The 23,722-nt window shown below is 41.7% G+C and overlaps 1 protein-coding gene across 2 annotated transcripts in view; it reads left to right on the top strand.

Annotated features, from left to right (window-relative positions):
• Window positions 1-23,722, top strand: part of AFG2A (AFG2 AAA ATPase homolog A) — a 196,867-nt gene that overhangs the window by 138,835 nt on the left and 34,310 nt on the right. For both annotated transcript variants that reach the window (XM_063335304.1, XM_063335303.1), the window contains exon 15: window positions 20,757-20,921. In XM_063335304.1, coding sequence (XP_063191374.1) covers window positions 20,757-20,921 — 165 coding nt within the window. The remainder of the gene's footprint in view (window positions 1-20,756; window positions 20,922-23,722) is intronic.

Raw genomic sequence — 23,722 nt, 5'->3', positions numbered from 1 at the left:
GGTGTGTTAGATGTTGCATAGAATCTAGATTTCTCTGCATACTTACGAAATCAAAACAGAGCTGCGAAACCCAAAGGCACAATATATTCATTTTCCTCTGGTGAGTGGCCCACCTAATAGACTGCTACTGCTTTATTAGCTCCAGTGGTAGATGTCTGTACTGATATTTCACATAAAAATCTCTATTATTCCACATGGTGGAGGGTTTTTCTGCTATGTTTCCTTTTCTGAAGAGTCAAATGAGAAAAATTCCCATGAATGTTGTACTGTTTTCCCCCAAACAATGTTCGTAACAGGAACGTTTTGCCTTTGTCATCGCTTAACGAAGTTGGGTAATTCTGGAAAATGTTGACCTAGTTCTTTCATGTAAAAAAAAAAAAAAAAGAAAAAAAAGAGAAATGAACAATGCAGTTAATTCCATATGGATCTCCTTTTGCATTTTTATACATAAAATAGCATTATGGGCAATAGAAAATAGACTTTTAATGTGCTAGGGATTTGGCCTCAGGTATTTGGCTAGCTTCCCAAGTCCTGCTTCTAATACTGTGTCAAACTACACAAGGATAACCCATCATTGTATGTTACGTGTAGATGATAGTAGAGGCTTCAGGGTAACATGTTTGGACAGTAGGGAAGGTTGGGCATATTCCCTGGAGGAGTTCTAGTACGTGCTTATCAGAGGAATTAAAAGAATAGGCATTGTTACACTGTTCATCTTTCAAATTAGTTTTCATTTATGGTTATATAGATCAGGTCTTACGTACCAAACTGCTGTGCTTCGTTTTATGAACTTCTGTGCTAAGCGGCGAACCGTGTTCATGTGGAATAACTTGAAATCATTTTTTCTTCCAGTAAAATACTAGCAAATAGTTTCCATGCCCAAAAATTTGTGAAGACTAATTTCTAAAATTGTCTGACCTTGGCTAGCCTGGATTGAAAAAGCTAGAATTTTTAACCATTCCTATTTCTAGACTGCTGACAGCTTAACTTTGTGTTAATAGTTCCCTTTAACATGGAAAAATCTTGATGCAGTTTCTTTATCTTGCCTAAAGTTGTCGAAATGTAGTCGAAATATCCGGACGGAAGAAAAACAGGTTTCATTTTCCTCTTATGTCAGATAACTTTTTGAAGATGCTCCTGTGGTAAAAAAAAAGGAAGATCGGTTTTTGATATGAATAATCAACACTTCTGATTGGTTTCTTTTCACAGAAATGAGGGGTTTTTTTACTAAGCAGTTGGGTTTTTTTTTACATTAGATACTTAGTTCACTGGAAGAAGTACTTTGGTTTGAAAATGCTGTTGCGGTGCTTGCTGGGCGCTGTAGCTGAGGAGCTTCACCCATCTGCCCTTGGTCAGCATTGGCTGTCCCTAGAGCCGACATGCTGTGCGGTGGCACAGCAGCAGGGACAGCCGCCTGCATCCCATGGGACATAGCTCGGCCAGGACGCTTCCAGAACGTATTTCCACCAAAGGTTCCGGTATCCAAGCAGAAACTTCACGGAGGCACCATGTAACCATTTCTGTGTCTTTTACTTGCTTTTATGACCCAAAAGTTCTTAACCTAAAGTCTTCTCCAGAAAATGAAGGGATGCAAAAGTCTGGGCAGCTCTAGCTGCTGGTGTTTGTTTTCATTCACTGTCAAACTGGAGTGCTAATTATGGCAGATCCTTTTAAGAACCACTCGTGTGCATGAATCCCATTGACATCTTGGGCTCTTTTGACATATCTTAATGGAAAATTTTCTCTCTTTCCTTCCTTCTTTTTGGCTTTTTCTGTTTTCTTGCGCTTCTGTTTTTCTGGCTTTTCTCTTGTTCCCTCCTCCGTGGTCTGGCTCCAGCTCCTGGTGCTTTTTCTTCTGTGGTAGAAACAGTTAGTGCCGGTCTATGTTTTAGCTGCAGTTCCTCAGTAAGGAAGCTTTTTAACCTGGGGTTTAATTCCCTGGGGCAGAATAAAGACGTCTGTAATCCCTGTGTGTTGATCACAGTGAATTATCTCTAATTTCCAAATTCTGGAATTCCCTGCTGGCCAAAAGGACTCAATGACAGGATAATGAATAAGATTCAACCACACAAGTTTTAGGATTTTGAGGTTATATAAAATTGCTGATTTATATAATGGAGAAGCCACTGGCCACTGTTTAATTTCTGGGACTGGCCTCTGGTGCTGTAAATATTAGGAAGATGACAGAAGACAACAGTGGAGCTACACTGGTTTACAACAGCAGTCTGGGGCTCTTCTGTCTTAATAAGTGTAATTGTACGTAGTTACAGCGGTTCTCTCTTCAGTAGACTCGTCAGTGAAGAGTTTGTGAAGGTAATGGAAGGGTACTGTGAATAATAATCTGAAGCAAGCCCTGAAAAATAAACATCTCTGTAGTCTAATTCATAGAACTGAACAATCAGCGCTGCTCCAGTTGAACTCAATACATACAAACACAGTATTGCACACGTGAGTAATATATCAGCTCTGTGTACTATTAAATCTCATATTAAAATGATGACTGGTGTAGAAGAAGAGGTTTTTGTCTTCAAAAATACATGCGCATGATCCAGTTTCCTACTGGAAGAGCGAAAATCATGGAGATTAACAGCTACTTTTCTACTTTATACATATATAAATGTTGCTTAAGTGATATTCTCCCATCAGTTATAAATGGTATTTTAATAGCTTTTTTCTGAATTAATTCTCAGATTTTTAAAGCGTGCCGTTAAATCAAACCATTGTTTGGAGAGATTTTTTTAAGAGTGGAGTGGGTATTTAAAGAGTGCTAGAAAATGGGATTTTGAAATCTGGTCAGGTCTTCAATTCCATGGTTTTTCTCTAAATATTTTACAGCTGTTTGTAGCCTCTTGTAACTGATTTTCATTAGTTTTACTGCTTCAGTCCATTACTGCCAAGTTCGACGTAGACTCCAGCGTACGCTGGGTGGATTCGGTGCAGGCAGCGAGTCTGTGCGAGAGCCGTGTCAGTCCAATGGGACCGCTCATTAAACTCTGCTAGGAGCGCTGAGAATAAACTGTATCTACATTACCCTTCAAATAATATATTGTAATTAATGTAAAATGACTCACAGAGAATAATTTTCTTTGATAATCGTACCATTATTTAACAATAATTCCTGTGGGTTTACTTTTAAGTAACTCCATGTGAGGACTGTATGTGCCCACAGGTACTGTTTAAAAGCTAGTTGGGTAATTAAACATTTTTGCTGTAATTGTTACCTCTTACAGGCGCTTCACGGAAATTCACAGGAATGAAAACCAAAGAAAAAACAGCAGGAAATACGTAATTGAATTGAAAAAAAAAAAATCTTTTGGGATATTCCAATAGTCTGTCTTAATGGAAAAGAAAATATAAATAGGAAGTTAAAGGAATTGTTTCTGATATAATTTGCAATGTATTGAGTTTCATTTCAGCAATATGAATATTAACCTCAGCCATATCATGATCATTTAGCTTCCATTTAGTATATAGCAGTTAATAGAAATTTAAAAGACTTTTTATTTTATTCCAGGTTTATCAAGTCATAATTCAAAACCAAGTCAGAAATAGTCCTTTATTTTGATAAACTCAATAGTTTTGTGGTGATTATTGTAAAGGTAGTGGAAAAACAGTTTCTCACTGTTTTACTTTGAGTAAAGTAGATTTTTCTAATGGATCAGAACCATTTCTGCTTACTTTGTGTATATGTCGTTACTGTCTGCGTTGTTCTCTAGGCAGTAGTGTTTATATCACGTTATAACAATAATTATAACAAACTCACATCCAGTTCGTAGAAAATGGATTATTTAGGGTATTTATAGTCTGAATTCGTAAAGAAAGGGGAATAATTGAGACAAGGACCAGTCTCCTCATAGATTTCCATAGATAGAGATGCGTCGACTTCGTCTTTTGTCGAATTATTTTCATTTTGAATTCACTGGCAAAACCTGGTTTTGTGGGTGTATATTATGTACTTCCAATATGTGTTTTACCTGAAACTGACCCTTTCTTTGTAAAGGAAATGTCAGATGTGATACTGAAATCTCAACTAAATACATAATTGGAAAAACTTTCAGAACTTAGCCTTTAACCATTCTATTCCTGTGCTAAAGTCCTGCTTCCATACTTGATTTAAAAGGACACAGGGTTGGCCTTCTGGGCTGTGGTGGGTTGGATGTGTCCCCTTCCACAGCTGGGCTGTGACTGGTCTGTCCATCCTGTGGAGGTGGTGTGTGTCCAGGTACAGACACAAAAGCCTGTCTAAGCGCAGGGCAGGGGCAGAGCCCTGCATCCTCTGGTGACTGAACTGGCCATCTTATTAATATTCCCTGTTCCAAAGGAGCAAAATTGCTTTGGGGGGAGTTCTGTGATATCCTCCTGTGGTGCAGAGTATCATAATTGTTTCTCTACCCTTCCCATTGCTTGGGACTTATTGTTAGGAAATAAAATTGAAAGGCCCAAATGGCTGCATCACATTTGGAGCACGGGATGTCTTGCTGCTCTCCCAGGTGCAGGCTTTTGTATTAGACCACTGCTGTCCCATCCTTCCCAGGGGCTTGGAGGGAATGGATGTACCCTTTATGTCTTGTCTCTCCAGTCCCTTTTCTGTTGCATTGGTGTGGGCAGGGGAGGCAGGGACGCGGCTTGTTTCCCTTCAGCCCGGCTGAGCAGGTTTGTGGATAGGGAACTGAGTAAAGCTCCTCTTGGGCAGGAGGGAAATGGATGCTTCATGATGAAATCTGAGCAAGTTATAACCAGGTGAAGCCTGGTGTTTGAGAGGATGCTTCAGAGCTCCCTGAACTTCTGCAGGTAAATGTTTTCTTCTCCTTGGTTAACATGATTCGCAGGTGGAGGGCCAGGACTAGGATTGCTCACCCACCAAAGCCCTTCATTTACACACAGCTGCAGCTAAGCAGGCTTTTGTCCATCTTAGGGCTGCACTGATGTAAGGAAATAAAATCTGAAGTACTGTGCCACAGGAGCAGGCTCTGCATTTTGTGCAAGGACTTGGAGGATTCTTCTGGAAGCATTTCCTATGTGCAGAGTGGGATAAAAAAGCAATGTGAGCTCTGAGGTTCGTTCCCACCTCCCGCCCAGTCCCCTCAGTTTTTGTCTGTGGATGTTTGTGCTCTCAGAGGGGCCAAAGGCTGTCACACTGGCTAATAAATCTTCCAGCAATTCTGAAACCCTGTGAGTTATGGAACAATCATGTTGGTCTATATGCACGTGTACCAGAAATGAGTATAAAGTCTGCAGAGATTTTGAGTATTGCTGTTGCTGGAGACTCCTCGTGCTGCTGAGGGACTTCTCCCATGCAGACCCCAACACCCATCTCTGTACATGATTGTAGTGAGGCATTTTTTTGTTTTGCTTACTTTTGAATGCTGGCAGTTTTTTAGTTATGGTTTAAGAATGGAAGGTTTCTGAGTTTTGAAACTGTTCTCTCTTCTGCAAGTGTGTTTTTTTAAAACATCAGCCTTCGAAAAAGACATGGTAAGCCAAGTGTGTTGGCGAAGGGAGATCTGAATCGTGCATCAACAACTGAATTTTAACTTACCTTGAGCAGGTGAGAAGTCATAGTTGCATCAAAATCTGACAGTCATCATCCCCAACTCTGTCCAGGGAACAATTTATTTAATCTTACATTTTAATTATCTGAATTTTTATGTTTAAAAAATGGGGTTTGAGTCATTGTCAGCACCCTCTGTGACAGAAATCACAGCACCAAGAAATCTCTTTAGTAATTCCTGTTGAAAAGCAAAGTGTTTCCTGTTTTCTGCATTGAAAAAATGGTAGAAGTGCAGATAACGATTAAAAGAGTAGCTGCTGGGAAATGTCATCCTGTGATGTGCATACATAAATAGGAACCTTCTCTCCAGAAATAGTCTTAGTATGTTGTTTAGTTGCAAAGTTTCAAGAAACAGAGCTTCTGCCGTTCAGTGTAGAAAGGTGCTCCATCGTCAACTATGTTTTTGCTGCCTGCAAGTCTACAGTAAAATAGTGCCATAACTACCCAAGTTCTAGCAGTGCCAGGCTTTTCAAAATTTGGACGCAAGGTACAGTCCTTTGAAAAAGAAGACAAAGAAAAGAAACTCTTTCCTTCGAGTCAAATATCTTACAAAAAGATTTCAGCAGCTTCATGTTAGCCTGATCCATCTTCATGTATCAAGTCTATTTCAAGAGTAGAGAGGCCTCCTAGAATGGTATTTCACTATTTTTCAGTTGTGACCCTGTTTCCCTCTGGGAATCCCACTTCTGTCAGGCTCACAATTTCAGGTATCATGACTATGGCTTTAGTTTTTGGAAACACTGATAGAGTTTCATTTTCTCCTAACTTTCTTCTTTCTCTCTTTGGGTCCCCATCCCCACATGTGAAATGTTATGTTCATGTCCTGACTACTGTACACCAGGGCCCCGTCCCCATTAAATGGAGTTCCTCATGTGTGAGTGTCATCTTTAGACCGACGTGCTTCACTCCTGATGGTATCTGATGTGTGATAATTCAAAATGGGGTCACTTCGGCAAGTGATAGCAGCCAAGAAAGGACTTTGATCTTCTGTTTAGGTCCACCGTTTTCCCTTTGAGTCCATGGAGGGAACTTGCTTTGAAAGTGCATTCGCTTTAGTGTAGTTTTAGTGTTTAGTCAGAGTACCTTTGCACAGGCTGAGCCAGTGACGGTGACAGTTCTTCACTGGGATTTGGTCTGTGCCAGATCTGGGTTTTGGGGAACACCCAGGCAATTCTCCCAGCTTCTTTGATTGTTTTGATTTTGGTGCTCATCGTGAGAGGAGCTGAATTTCCTGGCATAGACTTCCTGTAAACTAATTTCTGCATACGTATGCTATTGGTACCAAAAGATTATCTTTGCATCTCCAGAAAGAATCTGAAACTCTGATTTTTCCATCAGAGCAGCTTGAGTAAAATGAAATTCTGTGTTTGATCCTGCATATTCTGCCCTTCAGCCAAAGCATGGCTTTATGGATTCAGAAACTTGAAGAATGAATATGAGTAAAATTTTGAAAGCTAAAGAATATGTGGGAGGAAATTTCAGTAGTTCTGAAGCTCTTAGTGTTAGAAATGTAGCTACTAAGGTGAAGTAGGATTATTTTCTTTTTCTTAGGTTCCCTTGATGAATCCTAATCCTAGAACTCAAGAGTTGTCTGTATTCAGAGGGCAACCATTCATATTTTCTCTTCGTTAGAGGGCAGCTTTGAGTACTGATGTCCCTGTGAAGTTAGAGTAATCTAAATTTAAAATGTCTCGATACAGTTCCTGCAATTTGCAACTGATTCAGGAAATACAGATCAATAGAAAATAGAGACAGGTGTCTCCTTACAAGCCACATTGCCCTTGGGCAACATCAGGCTCTGGGCACATTATTCCTAAACTGGATCCTGAACTGTGCTGTTGTCTGTTTTAAATGATACGTTGCACGCCTACATGACACCTCAAGAGTATTGCTACAGAAAGACAGATGGAGTAATCAAATGGTTATGTTAAATTGACTACAGTTCAAATCTATTTCTAAACAGTGGTTAAAGCCCAAGATAAATTTAGTAGTTCAAAGTGACTCCTAAGCAAGTGACTTAATAAGCTCTCAGGATGAAACGCCGCTAAATTCTGGGAAGACCTTTGCTATGAATACTGAAGATATTTCCTGTTTCCACTTTGCAGATGAGGAATAACTCACCAGCAAAGTTTAGCAGGAAAAACATAATGCTTCTTTTAAATGATGGTGTGATCAAGTATTTTTTTCTGCTTGGCTAATATGTTACGGTTCCCCAGTGCTGAAGAGTGGGATTCTGTGACACTGGCAACAGGATGGGACTGGAATGAGAAGAAATTAAAGGTGTCCTGAACTACTGTAGTAATTAGTGTGACCCTGTGCTTTTTTTTCTTGGTAGAAAAGTCTTCTCCTGTGCTGTTTCAGGCAGAATAAAGGGATGAGTTGAAGTTCAGCAGAACAGAAGATCGTGTGCTGGTCAGGTTTAATCCCCACCATAACTCAACAAAACGCTCATTTGAAACACCTCCCCCAATGTTTTATAACCTAGAGAATACTCATAAATTTGAAGATAATATTTGACTGTATAACCTAGCTTGTACTTATAGATTTAAAGATAATATTTGACTGTGCCCATCAGGATTGAGTATGTAACATCTTGAAATGACAGAGTACGTTAAGAGAAGTAATCGCCTCACCAAGGCTTTAGCTCAAGGTGCAGCTTACTTGGTTGAAGTACACGTTGACAGGATGAGTACGCCTTTATGCAGACAATGGTATCAAGTAGAGGTTCAGTCTTTCACCTCTGCTATTTGGGGCCAGTGTTCATTTAAGTGGGAGAGAAAAAGTTGACTCAGGTAGAACACGCATTATGGTACTTAACAGAAACCACAGCTAGGTTGTTTTTCAGGTAACCTAGATCCAACAGACTAACAGACACTCAGGCACAAAAGAAAGGAAAAAAAAAAGGTAAATTAAAAAACAAATAGACATAATGAAAGCCACAGTAATTTTCGACTCCAATAATGTGATACAAAAACAAGCTATACGCAAAACAGACATCTTCGCATTGCATGGCAGTAAGATGTGAACAAACAGGATGTCCAGAAAGAAATAGTGGAATACCTCAGCGAGGCAGAAGCTGCATTTACCAGCATAAGGAAGATTTAGGTGTTGTTAATCCACAGCTAAAACTGATCTGTGAGTCTTCCACTGAAATTTTGTTTCCACCTTAACAGTTGGATGTGAAAGCTGGAAATCCACCAAAGCTACAGTCAGACGTCTAAAAGCTTTTGAAAGTAAATGCCTGGGGGAAATAGTAGGTATTAAATGGAATGAATTTATAACAAATACTGAGATTCGTCAGGGAGTTGAACAAGACTTAATCTCCTAAATTATCCAGAAATGAAGATGGAAATATCTAGGATATGTGGTAAGAGTGAAGCCAGATCTGATGCCAGACTGTCTGCCATGGCAGGAATGCCTTCAGGCTGACTGTAGAACATGTGAAAGGGGCTGACCAAAATAATTCCTCCATTGAAAAGCACTTAGAGATGGAAACATTACAGGTGACTTCACAAAGTTGGGGACAGTCAAGGAGAAAGACAGATGGACAGTGATCATCAGTTTCACATTTGTTTGAAGGACCTCTTGGCAGTGTAGGCAAAAAGTGTGAGTTGGGTGGCACCAAAGGTTTTCATCTAGTATTTCATGTCTATTAGGGGCTATAAACTCTTGGCAGACCTGTAAAATGATTTCAGGACTTTTATCAGCACCGCTCCAGGCCTAATGACTAGAAAGTACATATTTTAATCCCAGAGTCCAAGCTCTATCTGCGACTTGCAAGCGGCAGCTGCAGTGAGCACTGTAACTTATGTAAACTCAGCACCACCCACAAGTTTCTAAGATCAACACACAAAGTGGTTTCTGCCGGTATGAGGGAGAAAACCACCAGGTTGTCTTCCTGCATCCGGGAGGAGGAAGTCAGTGATTGTCTGCTTGCAATAATAAGAGAAGGCATGTCTGCTGGGGCCTTTTCTTCAAGCAGAGTATCTTGGCTTCTGACCCAGTCAGTGCACTGCTGTTCTTAATTAGGCTGTGTCTTGACTATATTAATATCCTGGAATGGAGCTACCTGGGATTTTACAGCCAAGCATGCAGTTCTTTAGTATTGCCTGCACTTTCTCAATCTTTGGAACTGTGTCACCTGTGCTGTTACGCCAGTGCCATCCTTGGTGACTGCATCTGGCTGTTCCCAGAAAGTCTTCTCCCCTGATGTGCTCCTCTGGCCCCAGAGAGGCTCCTTACCTGTGTGGCCGTGTTTAAAGACTCATGTTGCGTGCCTGCTGCTAGATGTCCTACATCAAATGGTGCTTCGCTGCACGTGCACCGCTTTGCAGGTGCTGGTTAGAGGCTTCTTTCCTATTATATATACTTACCTGGTTCTTTTTTTCTCTTCTATTTATAACTAAAAAAATGATGAAGAATGTATTTTTTGAAAGGGGGAGAGGGCTTCATTGGTGTTTGGATGTCTGGACTGCCGGGTAGCGAGTTAAAAGCCTATAGAGTGTCTTCTGGTTATTCCTATATCAAAAGCATGGTTGGGATTCGGGGACCTCAAAAGAGACATCCTCTGCTATTTGTTGTGCTCAGCAGGCTCCTGCCTGGCCACCAGCTATCAATTGGCAGGGAGAAAGCCTCATTGGTAATACCTGCCAGCCTCAGGGAGGTATCTAAGATACCTTAGCTGGTCTCAAATGGTGTCAGCAACTGGATATGTGTTAGTTATGAAGGGGCAGGAGGGCTGTACCTCCCAAAGAGAGCAGTTTAAAGCGGGGTTTGTTGATCTTGATGTGATTTGGGGAATATAAGCCTCAAGACAGATTTTAAAAAGACGAGATCACCTTGGTTTCCAATTTCACATTCAAATGAGTGGTATTTCTTATATTGTGACTTTATTCTCTCTATGAGTCAAATGACTTTTCCTTAGCTTACAGTTATTGTGACCAGTATCTACTTCATTGCTTCAAATGGTCTTCCAGAGCCATGGTAGTAAAATAAGATCTTTCAAGTAATGAAAACCAGAAACTATGTTTTTTTCTGCCACAGTGTAACGACGGAAAGTCATCGATTTCCTTTTGAAACTCTTTCTGATTGTTTCCGGGATGTTACCTACCTGTCTGCCCATCTCTTCTTTCTTTAGAAGCAGCTTGTTTCACATACTCGGTTTGTTCTGTGAACAATTTCTTTTACACTTTGTTTATTTGTACTTTGTTAGACAGGTCTGTAAAGTTTGGTCACAAGCCAGGTAAAGTCATCAAGATTTTTGTGGTAGGGTAGTAACCAGGTGTAAGCAATAGAGAAACTGATATGACAAAAGGTTATGTAAAATGGATCGTGCGGCTTTACAAATACGTCTTCTTGTGTGCAGCGCTTTTTTACTGCTGTGTGTCACACACTGAAGGTGTTCAGTCTCGAGAAGCGTTTAGGGTATGTCCTGTTAATGAATCCTATGAAAACAGAATGTAGGGGATGAAAAAACTGTTATAAGGCAGGTCCTGGTGGGGCTGACCTGCTGTGGATTTTTGTCATTTGAGGCTAAGTTGTCTCTCTGAAAAGAATCTCATCCCCTGCTGGTAATTTAATCAGTCAGGGCAATGGTAATATAGAGGTGTAGCTTATGTATGGAAAATATTGTATTATGTGGTAGATCATTGTTACAGCTTTCAAAAGTTTCTGAAGAGAATTGTAATATTTTGGCAGGAGTTCAAAATTCTCTTTCCTACAAGGAACAGGTTTGGTCGTTGTTTTTTTTTTCTCTAACATGTCATTTTGAGGTTACATGGTAACATCTGTCAGAGCTATGCTAACCTCTGTCATCCAGCTGTTATAATTGTGGTATTTTCCTTCCTTTTCCTTCTCCTTCCTCTCCTTTCTGCTTTCCCTTTCTCCTCCCTCAGAAAAAAAAAAAAAAAGAAAAAACCCAAACCAACAAAACCCACCTCCTTTTATACTGAAACTTCAGGTGGAATGAAGTGGTTATAAAAGCATCTGTCAACACAGGAATAGTTTGCCAAGCCAAGTATTTGGGTTGGAAGTCATGCCTTCCCAACTGCTTGAAAACAGGAAGTATCTCTGTTAAGTGATGGATAGCTCTACTTTGCTGAGAGGAAGAAAAGGCTTTTTTTTTTTTCCTTTTTTTTTTTCTTTCTTTTTCTCTTTCGCCTCTAGGCTAATAAGTGAGTTCTGCAGTTGTTCCATGTATGTAAAGAAAGACTCCTATGGAAACGTGCATATGGGTGCACATGGCTGTGTGTCTGTATATGTATGTGTGTATGTTTGAATACACAAACTAAAAAAAATACCGAAAACCAACAATCCACTTTGTACATGATCGGTCCCTGTCAGAAGCCAGCCCAGGCACATCTTATCCCAGTGATTCCTGTAAAGCTCTCAAAATCTGTCAGAAACAGCCTGCAGGATTGCAACGGCTCCTGGGTGATTAATTGCCAAAAGAGTCTGGTTCCAGGTTCCATTACATGTAATTGTTATCTTTTTCTAAAGGGATTCTTTTATTAAACCCATCCCCCCCCCAAAAAAAAAAAAAAAAAAGAGGGAAAAGAAAAAAAGAACTGGCATTCCTGAGGTTTTGCACCTCTTAGACAGGAGCATGGAGGACTCTCTTACGTAAACATACACTGAAGAGGGTGTGTTACATTGTTTATTAGCTGATGATAGTTTTTTTTTTTCTTTAGTTAATTTTAACTTTACTAAAAATCATTTTATTAGAAACAGGGGAGGAAGAGCTGCACAGCATCTAGAGGAGAAGAGGGGGGAGTTCCAGTGCCTTCTCCGCATCAAAACCACACTCGGAGACACAGCAAGTGGTGAAGGACTAGATCGCTCCCGCTCCTTACTAAAATTGCAGCAAAACAGCCCCAAATTGTGACATCTGCTGTAAAACTGCTCAGATTGGAGCATATTCACAAAGCAGGAGGGGGGAGAGCCTGATTCCCCGTCGGTGCCTCCATGGCTTTGAATACATGTAAGAGGCTTGATTTGTAGCTGAATTTCTGTGGTGCCAAACTGGAGTATCTGGAATTGTATCAGTAGGGTTGCTTGGATTTGCACTGCTTTTTACTGCATTGAAAATGTGCTGCGTTACTGACAGGTTTAGACTTTTATAGATGGAGGTCTGGGCAGAGTTTGGCTCCCAATGAGTGCTGCAGTAAGTTGTGCCAACTGGCCAATTTAACTGTTCGAAATATCAGGGGGGAAAAAAGCATGGAGATACTGGTTCTGCAGCTGCAGAGTATCTGCCTGCAGATGTTTCTGCCAAGAGAAGTGATTGAAACTTGGTTTCTTGAGATATTTTAATCCTATCTGAACAAAACCACATAAAAACGTGCTCTGGCATTGTCTGCATGGGCCAAGGAGCACATTGTTCCTCACAGTTGTGTTTACATGGTCTCACTGCTGCAATGAAACAAGTCTCCTCAAGCCTTCTATCTCCACAATTCCCCTTGAATTAGCTATATTAATCAAACTCTGTCAGTGGCAGGACTGTGATGTACAGTCAGGACACTGATGTTACTCTGAATAAAAAGATGGGAGTATTTTGGTGTGTCCAGCTTAGTGCAGGTTTGGAAACACAAGCTTGGCTTTTTGCAGAGTTTTTATGCTTCTGCCTCCACAAGTGGTTTCCTTAGATGGTGGAGAGGTGGAAACCCTACTCCCATCCATCCTTCTTCTCCACGCATGACCATGGCTGCTGTCTGGGAGGTGAGCTTAGGAGGAGGCAGGAGGGCACAGCAGCCTCTTCCCGGAGCTGTATAGATAAGATAAGGCAGCTACACGCTTGGTGCCACATCCCCAAAGACAGAGGCACAGCTACCTCCAGCTCGGAGCAGCCCGAAACCCCATGGTTTGGCAGCAAGGTGAGGGCTGTGGTGCAGATGCCAGACTGCAGGCAGGACCACAGGGTGCTGGGGCAGACAAGCTGGCCATGTGGTGGGCACTGCCTGGTGGTGGTGGTTAGGGACTCAGTCCAAGATGAGACCTCATCCATGCCTGACAGCAGACATCAGGGGAAGAAAATAAAATCAAAAGCAGCTCTGAATGCTTTGGCTGTGTGGAAGCTCGATATGCTTTCACATCCACTCTGGGAATTTTTGCTTTCTTGAAGCACTTGTAGTGCTGCCTATTTATAACTTAGTTATTTGAGTAGCACTCAGATCTGTTTAAAATCGCCACCATTAGTGGAAATGACTGATTTGCTGTGAAACATGCAGAAGCAGGGTATGTTGTTAAGCAAGTGACACCAATGGTTTCTATTGATTCAAGGCAGTTCTTTCCCCAGGTTTCATTTTGTAAAAAAAGATGAATTTGTTATTTTTCTGCATACTGGAACTGTAGGGTAAACTGTGTTTTACTGTAGTAACTAAGGGACTGACGTGTAGTGATAGCTGAAGTTGTTAGTTCCTGTTGGTAGCCAGCAAAGAGAGCAATTCTGGGAGATACAGTGAATTGCACAGAAAAGTTTCCCTCTGTTGACGAGACTAACTGGAAATGGCTTAAAATCTGTGATTGAAGGGAAAGATTAACTAATGGTAGCAGACATGGAGCATAAGCAAAGCAAGTAGATGAATCCTACGCAAGCAGGGGCAGTTCTGCTCAGCAGTGAAGGACAGATTGCATTCTTATTTTTCAGATGGTTAACTCTCCGTTATCGCTTCATCTTGATTTGGACTTGGATGATATAAACTGTTTCCCCGTTCAAGTTGGTTTACTGTTTGTCGGTGTATCAAACCACGTGTTTGTTCTCTGCCTTTAATTAGTACTTTGGGTTAATGCCTGAGTAAAATGTTCCCGCTGTGCTCACTGCCACTTGATAGTGCGCATTCTTCCTGAACACCTGCTGTCAAACCTATCATGTCTTTTCTTGTCAACTTGCACAATGCTCCAGGTCTTGAGCAAGACTGACATGACGGAAGGGTTGTGCAGCCTGGTTTTTAGAAATCTATGTGGAAGGTGCAGTCTTTGCATAGGGACCGATAATAGGAGACTGCAGCATTTTGTAGGAGCTAGTTTCCAGCGATACCTAATAAAATTCTGTTTGCAAGTGCAGTTTTTGCAGTAGTGGATATCCTGTAGGTTAAAGAAGCAAAACTGCTCCACCCTGAGAGGAATTGTGGATGTTGTGTAACGACAACAGAGAGTAATCTGCACAAATCTTGGGAGAAGTACAAGGGTGGTGACCAGCAAACAAGTCATCAAAGAGGGGAACTGGTTAGAGATGTTGGCATGTGCTGACGGTGGTGACAGACATTGGCACAGGAGGAGGAAGGTGGGGAGGAGGAATAGTGTGGAGAAAGGGGCTCTTGGCAAGAAAAAAGCAGTATCGCTTGACTCAGGAGCCTGTAATTACAAGACTCCAGCCTTGTGACACAGCAAATAAGCGTGTCACCTGAAACAGAGGAATGCGAGGTTGCCTCCTGAAGCAGCTCATGCCAGAGGGAAGGGGAATAAAAACCTTGTGGAAAAACGAAATTTAGTTCTCCGCTGGACTGTGGTTTTTAAATCCTTAATAGTGACGCTCTAATGTATTTTTTTCCCTCAGCGCCTTCTAATTTTGGTAATTAATCCATGGTTGCAAAAAGCCTCCAGTAGCCTGTCTAGCAAATAGGATGGATGAGCTTCCTGTACTTGAAACTTTCAAAGATCCTAAAACGCCAAGCGCTTCCTGGTCTGTTGTGCTGGGAGCGTGACCTGCTCTGGCACAGAGTGAGAACAAAAGTATCAGGCACCAAGGTGAGCCTCGAAAGCGTAGGAGAAGCACCTTTATGGGAGCTGACTTCACTCCTGCAAGAGATAAATGTGATGGCACAAGAAGGCCTTTTCATCGTTAACAAATTCACTTCCTCAGCCTATCTTTTACCTGAATACTTTCCACGCTTGCAACACATCTGTCCTGACATGTGGGCAAAAACAATGAAAGCATCTCACAAACAGTTATTGCTTGCACAGACTGCAGGAAGAATACGACTGACTTTAAAATGCTTTACATGTGTTCAAATAGTGTAATGACGAAAGTAAAAAAATTTGCATTACCAAATCAGATTACAAGATACAGAGTACCTCTCATATTCGTGAGTCTGTGTAAGTAGGGACCACAAGCAGGGTTCATAAATAGCAATTGTTAATTTAAGTTGGAAGGATTTAGTTACAAAGGAAATGGATTGTTCTGTTATTTCCAGTCCTCTCGTTTTCATCTGTGGTCTAATTCCAATGGACTCCAAAGGCAGGATTAAACTTTTAGTTGCATTTTTTAGGTTCTGCATTAAAATAAATGTTTTTACTTCAAAGGAAATGTTTTAGATTTAGTATAAAAATCTGTTCCTACTTGTGGAGATTGATTGCAGCAGAGAACATGCAGTGACACTGATTCTCCAGATGAACTTTGTTACCTGTGGAACCTACTGGCTCTCTCTTACACACCTCAATTTGCCATTTACTCTGCAGTTTATGTTTTGCTATGCAAGTTATCATTTATATATGACATTTGATTATAAGATCTGATTAAGAACATTTTTGATGAGTTAGGCATGGCTGTAGAAGTATGTCAGTAGGAAAGATATTTTTTCTATCCCACAGAAAGCTCATCGGCAGCGTAGGCTTCTGTCAGTGTTATAATTCTACATTGTTTGACAATGTTGTTCTTGAAATGGCCAAAATCCTTTGAAAATGCTAACTAAAGATGGATGCTTTAAAAAAAAACCAAAACAAAACCACACAGCAAAAAAAACAAAAGGAGAGGAGGAGGAGGAAAATTAGCAAAGCCCTAAGGTTAATTCTAGTCCATTCTTAACAGGAACCACAAATATTTTCCTGGCTTTACCTATTTAAGTTTTCTTTCCTGAAATAATTATCTTCATACTTGCACACAAAATACACATTTTTGAACTAGCTATCTTTTCCAATGATGTATTTTGAAGTAATAATCTATTTTAATTACCAAAGAATTGAAGCATTTCTTTTTGAAAGGGGAGCAGTTTCTCCTTAATTCAAATGTGATTTTGCTATTGATGGTATTATGTATTACATGACGATTATCCCACTTTCCCAGTGCTCCCCTGAAGAATATTGTATCTGTGTACCACTAGTAACCTTTCAGTGTATGTGCACTTAGGCCCCTTCCATAACTGTTGTGGTAAAACAAAAAAATTACATAAACTTGCAAAAGAATTGCTTAATGGTATGAAGTATTCTGGTTTCTACCAAAACCCCAATTACTTAATTTTGTGCCCTTCTTGGCCTGCGTAAATTATGCAACCCTCACATCTCACCATCAGTGAATTATGTAGCTCTGCGCACACATCAATTAATTTTGGCCCCATCAACTTCCCACCTTCTGTGTGCTCCTAGCCTCAAATCAGTTTTGCATCTCCCAGCCGGGAGCGGTTAATTTTGTTCTCCCGGCAGCTCATATCTGCCTGAACCTGCAGCCCCGCTGCAACTCCTCACCTTCCCCCACCTGCCTCTCCTCCTGCAGAATTCCTCCTCCTCCACCTTTTTTCCTGCAGAATACCTTCTCCTGCAGAATTCCTCCTCCTCCAGTTCAGCAGTGAGGATTAATCCCAGGCAGCCGCACCTCCTCGCCAATAGGTCAGTGCTGGATGCCAACACACCCTGTGAACAGAGGGGCCGGTCTGGAGGTGACCTGGGTGTCCTTATCGCTCTCCTGGTGATTTTCAAAATGCAAATTGCAAGACTGAAGCTCCATCTTCTGGAATGGCCTGTGAAAGTCATGGCGTGCTTGGAGCAACCACCGCCAAAACCCTTCCCGTGGGGAAGCCTGCATCACGCAACACCCCACTGAGAAGAGAAGTAGCTTCTAGGTCCTTAAGAAAAGCAGCATTGAGGAAAAAAGGTGGTGCCAGCATCCATCACTCAGCACTGCTGCCAGCAGGGCAAGTAAGCACGACCTGGGCCTTGGTGTTCAAGCTGACACCGCTGATGCATATGTCCACACCAGACGCCACAGTAGGTTTCTCTAAGGAACCCAAAAAGAGCTCATTTTCCTCCAGAGGACACTTCAGTGTGCAGAAACATCGAGAGGGATATCATGTTCCCTTGTTGCCAACCTCTACGTGCAGCTCAGTTCTGAGTCCTGAATTATTTTGGCTGAAAAGTATCTCCATGAGAAGTATGCAGAGAACAAAAGCCTGAGAGGGCAATCTGATGTCCTACAAATGAGAATGGCCTCCACTTGCCATTGCTCTCTGATTGCCTTCAGACCAGTAAGCAGCAGAGCAGCTCTGCAGCCCACCTACAGCCTCTCACCAGGGATTTACCCTCCAGTACTGCAGGACGGGTCAAGGCAGGCCCCTTCCTCACCCTTTCCCTCCACTTTTAGTTTCCCAAGAGCATGGAGGGAAGGGGGCTGGCGGCTTGCCAAAGGGACAAGGGTGGTGACAGCAAAGCGAGGAGCCACCGGGCTGTGCCCAGGGTCACAACATTTCCTGTCTGGCTGGACTGTCGGGAGGGCTGGTGGAGACCAGCTCTCAGTTCAATGTACTTTTCTCTCCAGGGGCTGGAGGGAATTTGACTCTTCTCTCAAGTGAGAGTACAGAATATTTTCTCTCCTCTCCTTTTTGTCTCTGTCTATTTATGCAGCAAGCGCTGCAGAGACTGACTTGTGCTTTTTTTGTACAGTTCCCAGCACATCTGGCTGTCTTGGATAAGGTCCCTAGGTCTGATTGTAGCAAAAAGTAATGATAGCATGTTTAAAACTTGGGCCTCCAACTATGACTATATATAAAATGCAAAACATTTGGGACAAACTGGAGGAAATACAATTTTTAGTAACTGAGCAAAAAAAAAAAATGTATTCATTCTTTTATGTCTGCAGTTGTGCTTTGCAAGCGTGGGTGCTCTGTCAGGTTAGAAGACTTATCTCAGAGCTGAAAGCCGATGCAACACAGGGGAGCACTTGCTCCCGGCCGATTGGCATCAAGCATTTTTCCTGTCCCACTTGCACAACAGCCACGGTCATTCATCAGTGTGAAGCTAAGCTGGCTCTAGAAAACATTCTAATTATCTAGGCGTCCTGATTAAACCTGCCTTGATTTAAGAGAGGCACACCACCGTACTCATGTGAACATTTCTTGTTTCTTCTAAATAATAGAATTAGCTATGGGCATTTCCTTAAGAGCATGCAGAACACAATTGCAGTATAATTCCTCTCCCTCCAAGCCTAGTCTTGAAACATGCAAATTTCTCTTTCAAGTGTGTTGGCAAAAAATGGCAATATCCTGATACACACATGATTTAGAGGCTGAATTACATGCTGGTTGAGTTATCATCAGTGGGTTGAGTTCTTTGGTGAATATATCAAGAGTGCTGCAGAGAGTAGCACAGTCTGCTGAGGAAATATCAGTGGATGGCTTACTTCTTGCTCTCTTTCGCAGGGATCTGGCATTGGCCACTGCCAAGGACAGGGTAGAAGGCTGGAGACGGACCTTTAGTCTTCCCGGTACAGCCTTCCTTACGTAGCTCGATGTAACACACCACAGTGCCATGCACTTTCTGCTGAGCATTTTCATCTTGTTTTAAAAATAACAAGACATCCCTTAACATTCAGGATACATTTTTTCCACTCTGAAGCACCACAACAGTCTTTTTAAAGAAACTCTAGGAAGGGTGTTAACTTGATCAATGCTGTGCAGGAAGGAAAGCTCTTTCCTACTATTTTTTCAGCATGACTTTCACTGACATGATCAGGCTGGGAAAAGACTTACTGGCTGACAGCCCAGGACAGCCATGCAATATCTCTAGTCATCTGGAACTCAAACTACTCGGCCCAAGGGAGAACCATAACGTAAAAACAATTTAGGTTACATGCTGAATCTTTATAAACATTGTTCAGTTTTTAAAAAATAGTTTAAATACTATTTATGTGCATTCGCTATGCACAGGGTTTTTGTTTTTTCAAATGTCAAGTAAAAAAGGCTGGGAGGCTTTTTATTTTTTTTACTGTAGACTTTTCAAAAATCTCAGAGATTTTTAGAAATATAGGGAAAAGAGCTTACTCTCTTGTCATAAATTTAAGAGCTTGGCTTCTCCCGTGTATCAGATATAATTGTTTTCTATATAGATGTTTACTTTTTGACCCCATCCAGAAAGCATAGAGACACAGAAACACGGGTTGGAGAGGGCTTCCAGAGGCCCTGCAGTCCCCCTCCGACACAAGGTCAGACTGTCGCCAGCACCGGATTGGAGAGGGTTTGGCTTCATCTGGCCGAGCCACAAAACCCCCAAGGACAGAGTTTCCGCAGTCTCCCCGATGACCTGCCCTGAGGCTGCGCTCCTCTTCCAGAGACTTCTTTCCTCCCATCCACTTGAAACCCTCCATGCTGCCCTTTGTGGCCCTCGTGCCCTCTGATGTTGTCTGTCGCTGCTGCCCAGAGTTTGCTCTGCCACCCTCCCACCTCCCCAGCCTGTATATAATCTGAGTAGCCCTGGGAAACCAAAGTGCAAGGGCCAATATACGTATATGAAACTGCAAAGTTGGGGCCGTAGCTTGTAACTGCATTCATCTGTTGAATTTTCAGTTGTCCTGTGGCACAAGAGAAGGAAAAACAAGGGTTTTTCCAACAGTTCAAAGCTGACGCTAAAATGTATTAACTTTTGCAAGTCTGCTTTCTTCTCTCCCCTTTTGAAGCTGAGCATCACTGGCCTCTTTCCGTTATTACCTTATTTTGAATAAAAAACTGTCAGAGGGATCTGCTCTTCTGTAAGCATGTGCAGCTCTAATAATTTGGGCTAAAGCAACATGAATCCAGAATGTAAGCTTCACTTCAAAAAAACTTTTTTTCTCCACTTGTCTTGATTGAAGATCTGAACTTGGGATGTGTCCATTGCTACCTGTCCTTCTGCCAAGTCCTAACATTCCAGCACACCTTGCAACAAGCCTGAAATTATTATTTTAGGAAAATGAGTATGGTTCCTTTATGATTCTTTTTTTCCATAAACTGGTATTTCACAAGCTGAGTAGCCTTACTGTCTTTTCAGTGACTGATCCTTTCTGACATAGGAGAATAACTCCTCTTGCACATAGCTTGATTGTTCTTGTGCAGCTTGGTTGCACAAGAAATTGTTGGAAATGGTTGATTATTTGGCAGCATTGTGTTTTTTAATCGAGTTGTGGTATTTACTTTCTTGATGTGATGTGCCATGTGCTATAACTTTTCCCGTGATGCTTTTGTTGCAGGCCTTGCTGAGACCAGGACGAATAGACAGAATTATCTACGTGCCTTTGCCAGATGCAGCCACTCGTGAGGAGATCTTCAAACTTCATTTTCAGTCCATGCCAGTCAGCGATGAAGTCTGCTTAGGGGAGCTCGTTCAGCACACAGAAAAGTACTCAGGAGCAGAGGTAAAACTTTCTGAATGGTAATGGCCATGGAGTTAGTCCACAAAACTGAAATCAAGTATCACCCAGATATCATCCCTTGAGCTTCTCAAAGTGGTGGTGAGGAATTATGAAAGGGAATGTTTGAGAGATTTCTGTGCTTCTGCTCAGAAAATAGAATACAATCTGGGTCTTTTTACTTTCAAGATCTCCATCAGAGGATTGCTGACAGGGCAAGGGCCTCTTCCAGGGTGAGCCTTAGTACAATCATGAGTGGCTTCACGAAGGATGTGCTGCCAGGAGGAGTGGAGGGAGGTGGGGGCAAGTGCCCCCAGACCGCCTAGACACTTCACCTTGGCTTCCCCGTGTCTCCAGGGATCTTTTCCGTTTAGGATTGTGACTGAGAGCCTCAGATGGAGGGAGGAGAGACACAGTTATGAGACAGCATAGCAGAATTGCAAAGGAGCCACCGGTCGCTTTCAAGCTCCTGATTTCCTATTCCATATAATTAGGACCTCACAGCAGCACTTGTTGTTATAGCTCATTGCTATTAGTTAATCAGCTTCTGAGAATGCATGTCAGACAATTATTTCCTGTTCTGGGTAGAAGGGAGAAAATTTCTCAGATGCTGCTGCCTGGCAGTCATAATAAGCATTGGTACGTTAGTGGTCACCACTCTGCTCCCTGAATATTACTCGTTTCAGTGCCTCGTGAAAGGATATTTCATTCTTTCCTCATTTTGATTAATTGAAAGTAATTATATTACTTCAAAAATTCAAAGAATGTTATTAAGGTTGACAATTTGAGCTCTTAAAAGGTATAAAATACCAGAATTAAAATTTCCACCTTACTGTAGCCAGTGCTAGTGTATGCATTATCGGACCATCTTTAATTACATAGTCACCTTCTACTTTTTCTATAGCAGAGTGGAAAATGTGGTGTACTTGCCTCGGCTCCCCCATCTTTTTGTGTGCTGTTTACCAGGGTAGGGAAATAAACTGAAATTTTTGTCTTGGTCCGAAAGAGAGGGTGACTGTGGAGTATTTGTATGGTTCCTAAAATGCTGAAGCACCTTCTCAACTGACTGGTCATTGGATATGCTCCCAGGCAAGACTTTTGCTCATTTTGCTATCACTTCAATGCTGGTATGTTGGAAAATGCTGCATTGCCTACTAGTAACCTCTGGCTGGTGAGGGCACTGCTGTGAGTGCTCCAGGTCCAAGGGTTGGGGTCAGACCTTGCCATACACAGCAGCAGTGTCTGGACTACCCACCAGGCTTGTTCAGGAAGCTGTTTCATGGTGGACACCAAAGTCAAACCAGCAAGACCTTTCCTCCTCCACAGCACAGGACAAACTGTGCTCTGGGAACCAATGAATGGAAGCTGCGTAGTAAGCGAAGCTGTTTTGTGTAGCACATCTTTTTTGCCACAGAATGTGGGATCTCATAATGAAAAAAAGGCAATAATGAAAAGGGTTGCAGACTTAAATGTTGGTCTGGAAAACTGTCGCAGCTCTACGTGCCTCCATGCTTTGGAGTAGTGACTTGAAACAGTACTATGTTTTTACCCGGATGTCAGTGATATGACTCTTGCTGCCCTGGGAAAATTTATTTGTCTCTGGCTAAGTTACAAGTCTCCAAAAACATAAATATAAACATATCCTCTGTTGTGTATGGAAACTGTCTTCTTACCAGGCAACAACTGTAATGCTTGTATTTCAGAAATTTCAAGCATATGGGGATTTCCTTTGGATCTGGATCAGCCGAGGCTCTAGTGGTGAATTCCTGTGCTTAGTTGATAATGAGTCGCAAATGTCTTGGTGCTGGCTTTGTACAGAACCAAAAATAAGTTAATGGGTCATTGAGTGCAGCTACAGACAAGTTGCAAGGGGAAAAAAAGCCTGCCTGTTCTTAATACGGCGTTTCTCATGAATTCCGTTCTTTTGCATCATTCAAAGAATTATAATAACTGGGATGTAAAGAGTAAACAGAGAAAAAGCCTCAGTCAGTGTTCCTTGGAAGAATATATAAAAAGTCTTGACAGTTGGCACGCACAGTGGCCAGTTTCATTAAAGCCTTTTCTTCCTAGTGTCTCCAGCTTCCCAGCTTTACAAATAGTTTCCGCTGTTGAATGGCAAGTTCCCATTCCACTGTTCTACCCTTTGTTTAGAAAAAGAAATGGAAAATGCTTGGTTTTGTGACTAGAAGATGCTGTATGAATAGGCAGTTTGCGTGTAAAGATGCGTTGAATCATCCTGACATGAGCTGAATAAACAGCAAGTAAAGTGGATAGTTCAGTATTCATCTGGCTTCCAACTTGGCCTTTTTTCAGATCAGATATTTGTATATTTTTTGCCTCTCATACTTATGACCAGTTATCTCTATTCACCTGCTGGATGTACGTTTTCTCTTAATGAGTACCTTTAAAGATCTATCAAGATAGCAAAATAGGGTGATTACTTCCCGCTGTTTCATGTGAGAGAAGATGGAAGATAATTTATGAGGGTGAATTACAATTTCCTTCTCTCATCTGTAAGTGAAGTTTAATGTAAAGGAAAAAAAAAGTGCATTAGAGGAGCAATGTCTGTACAGTTAGCTTTTATTATGCTAATTGTATAGGTCAAACAAAGCCTCAGCTTTCTAGAAATATTTGGGTTTGAGTTCGATCTTCATTTCCAGGCCCTTCTGAAGTAGTGCTCTGCAGCAGTGCTTGAGGCTCTTCTTCAGGGATAACCTCATTATCTGTAAATCAGGAAAGTAAGGAATTCTTTCTAGAAGTTTCTGAATGGCAAGGTTTGGCCTTGGAGCTGGTGTTGACACCAGGGA

Source organism: Chroicocephalus ridibundus, chromosome 5, assembly GCF_963924245.1.
Source record: "Chroicocephalus ridibundus chromosome 5, bChrRid1.1, whole genome shotgun sequence".
NCBI classification, from domain to species: domain Eukaryota; kingdom Metazoa; phylum Chordata; class Aves; order Charadriiformes; family Laridae; genus Chroicocephalus; species Chroicocephalus ridibundus.
Note: the sequence above shows the minus strand (reverse complement) of the source record. Positions and strands in the feature narration are given on the sequence as shown.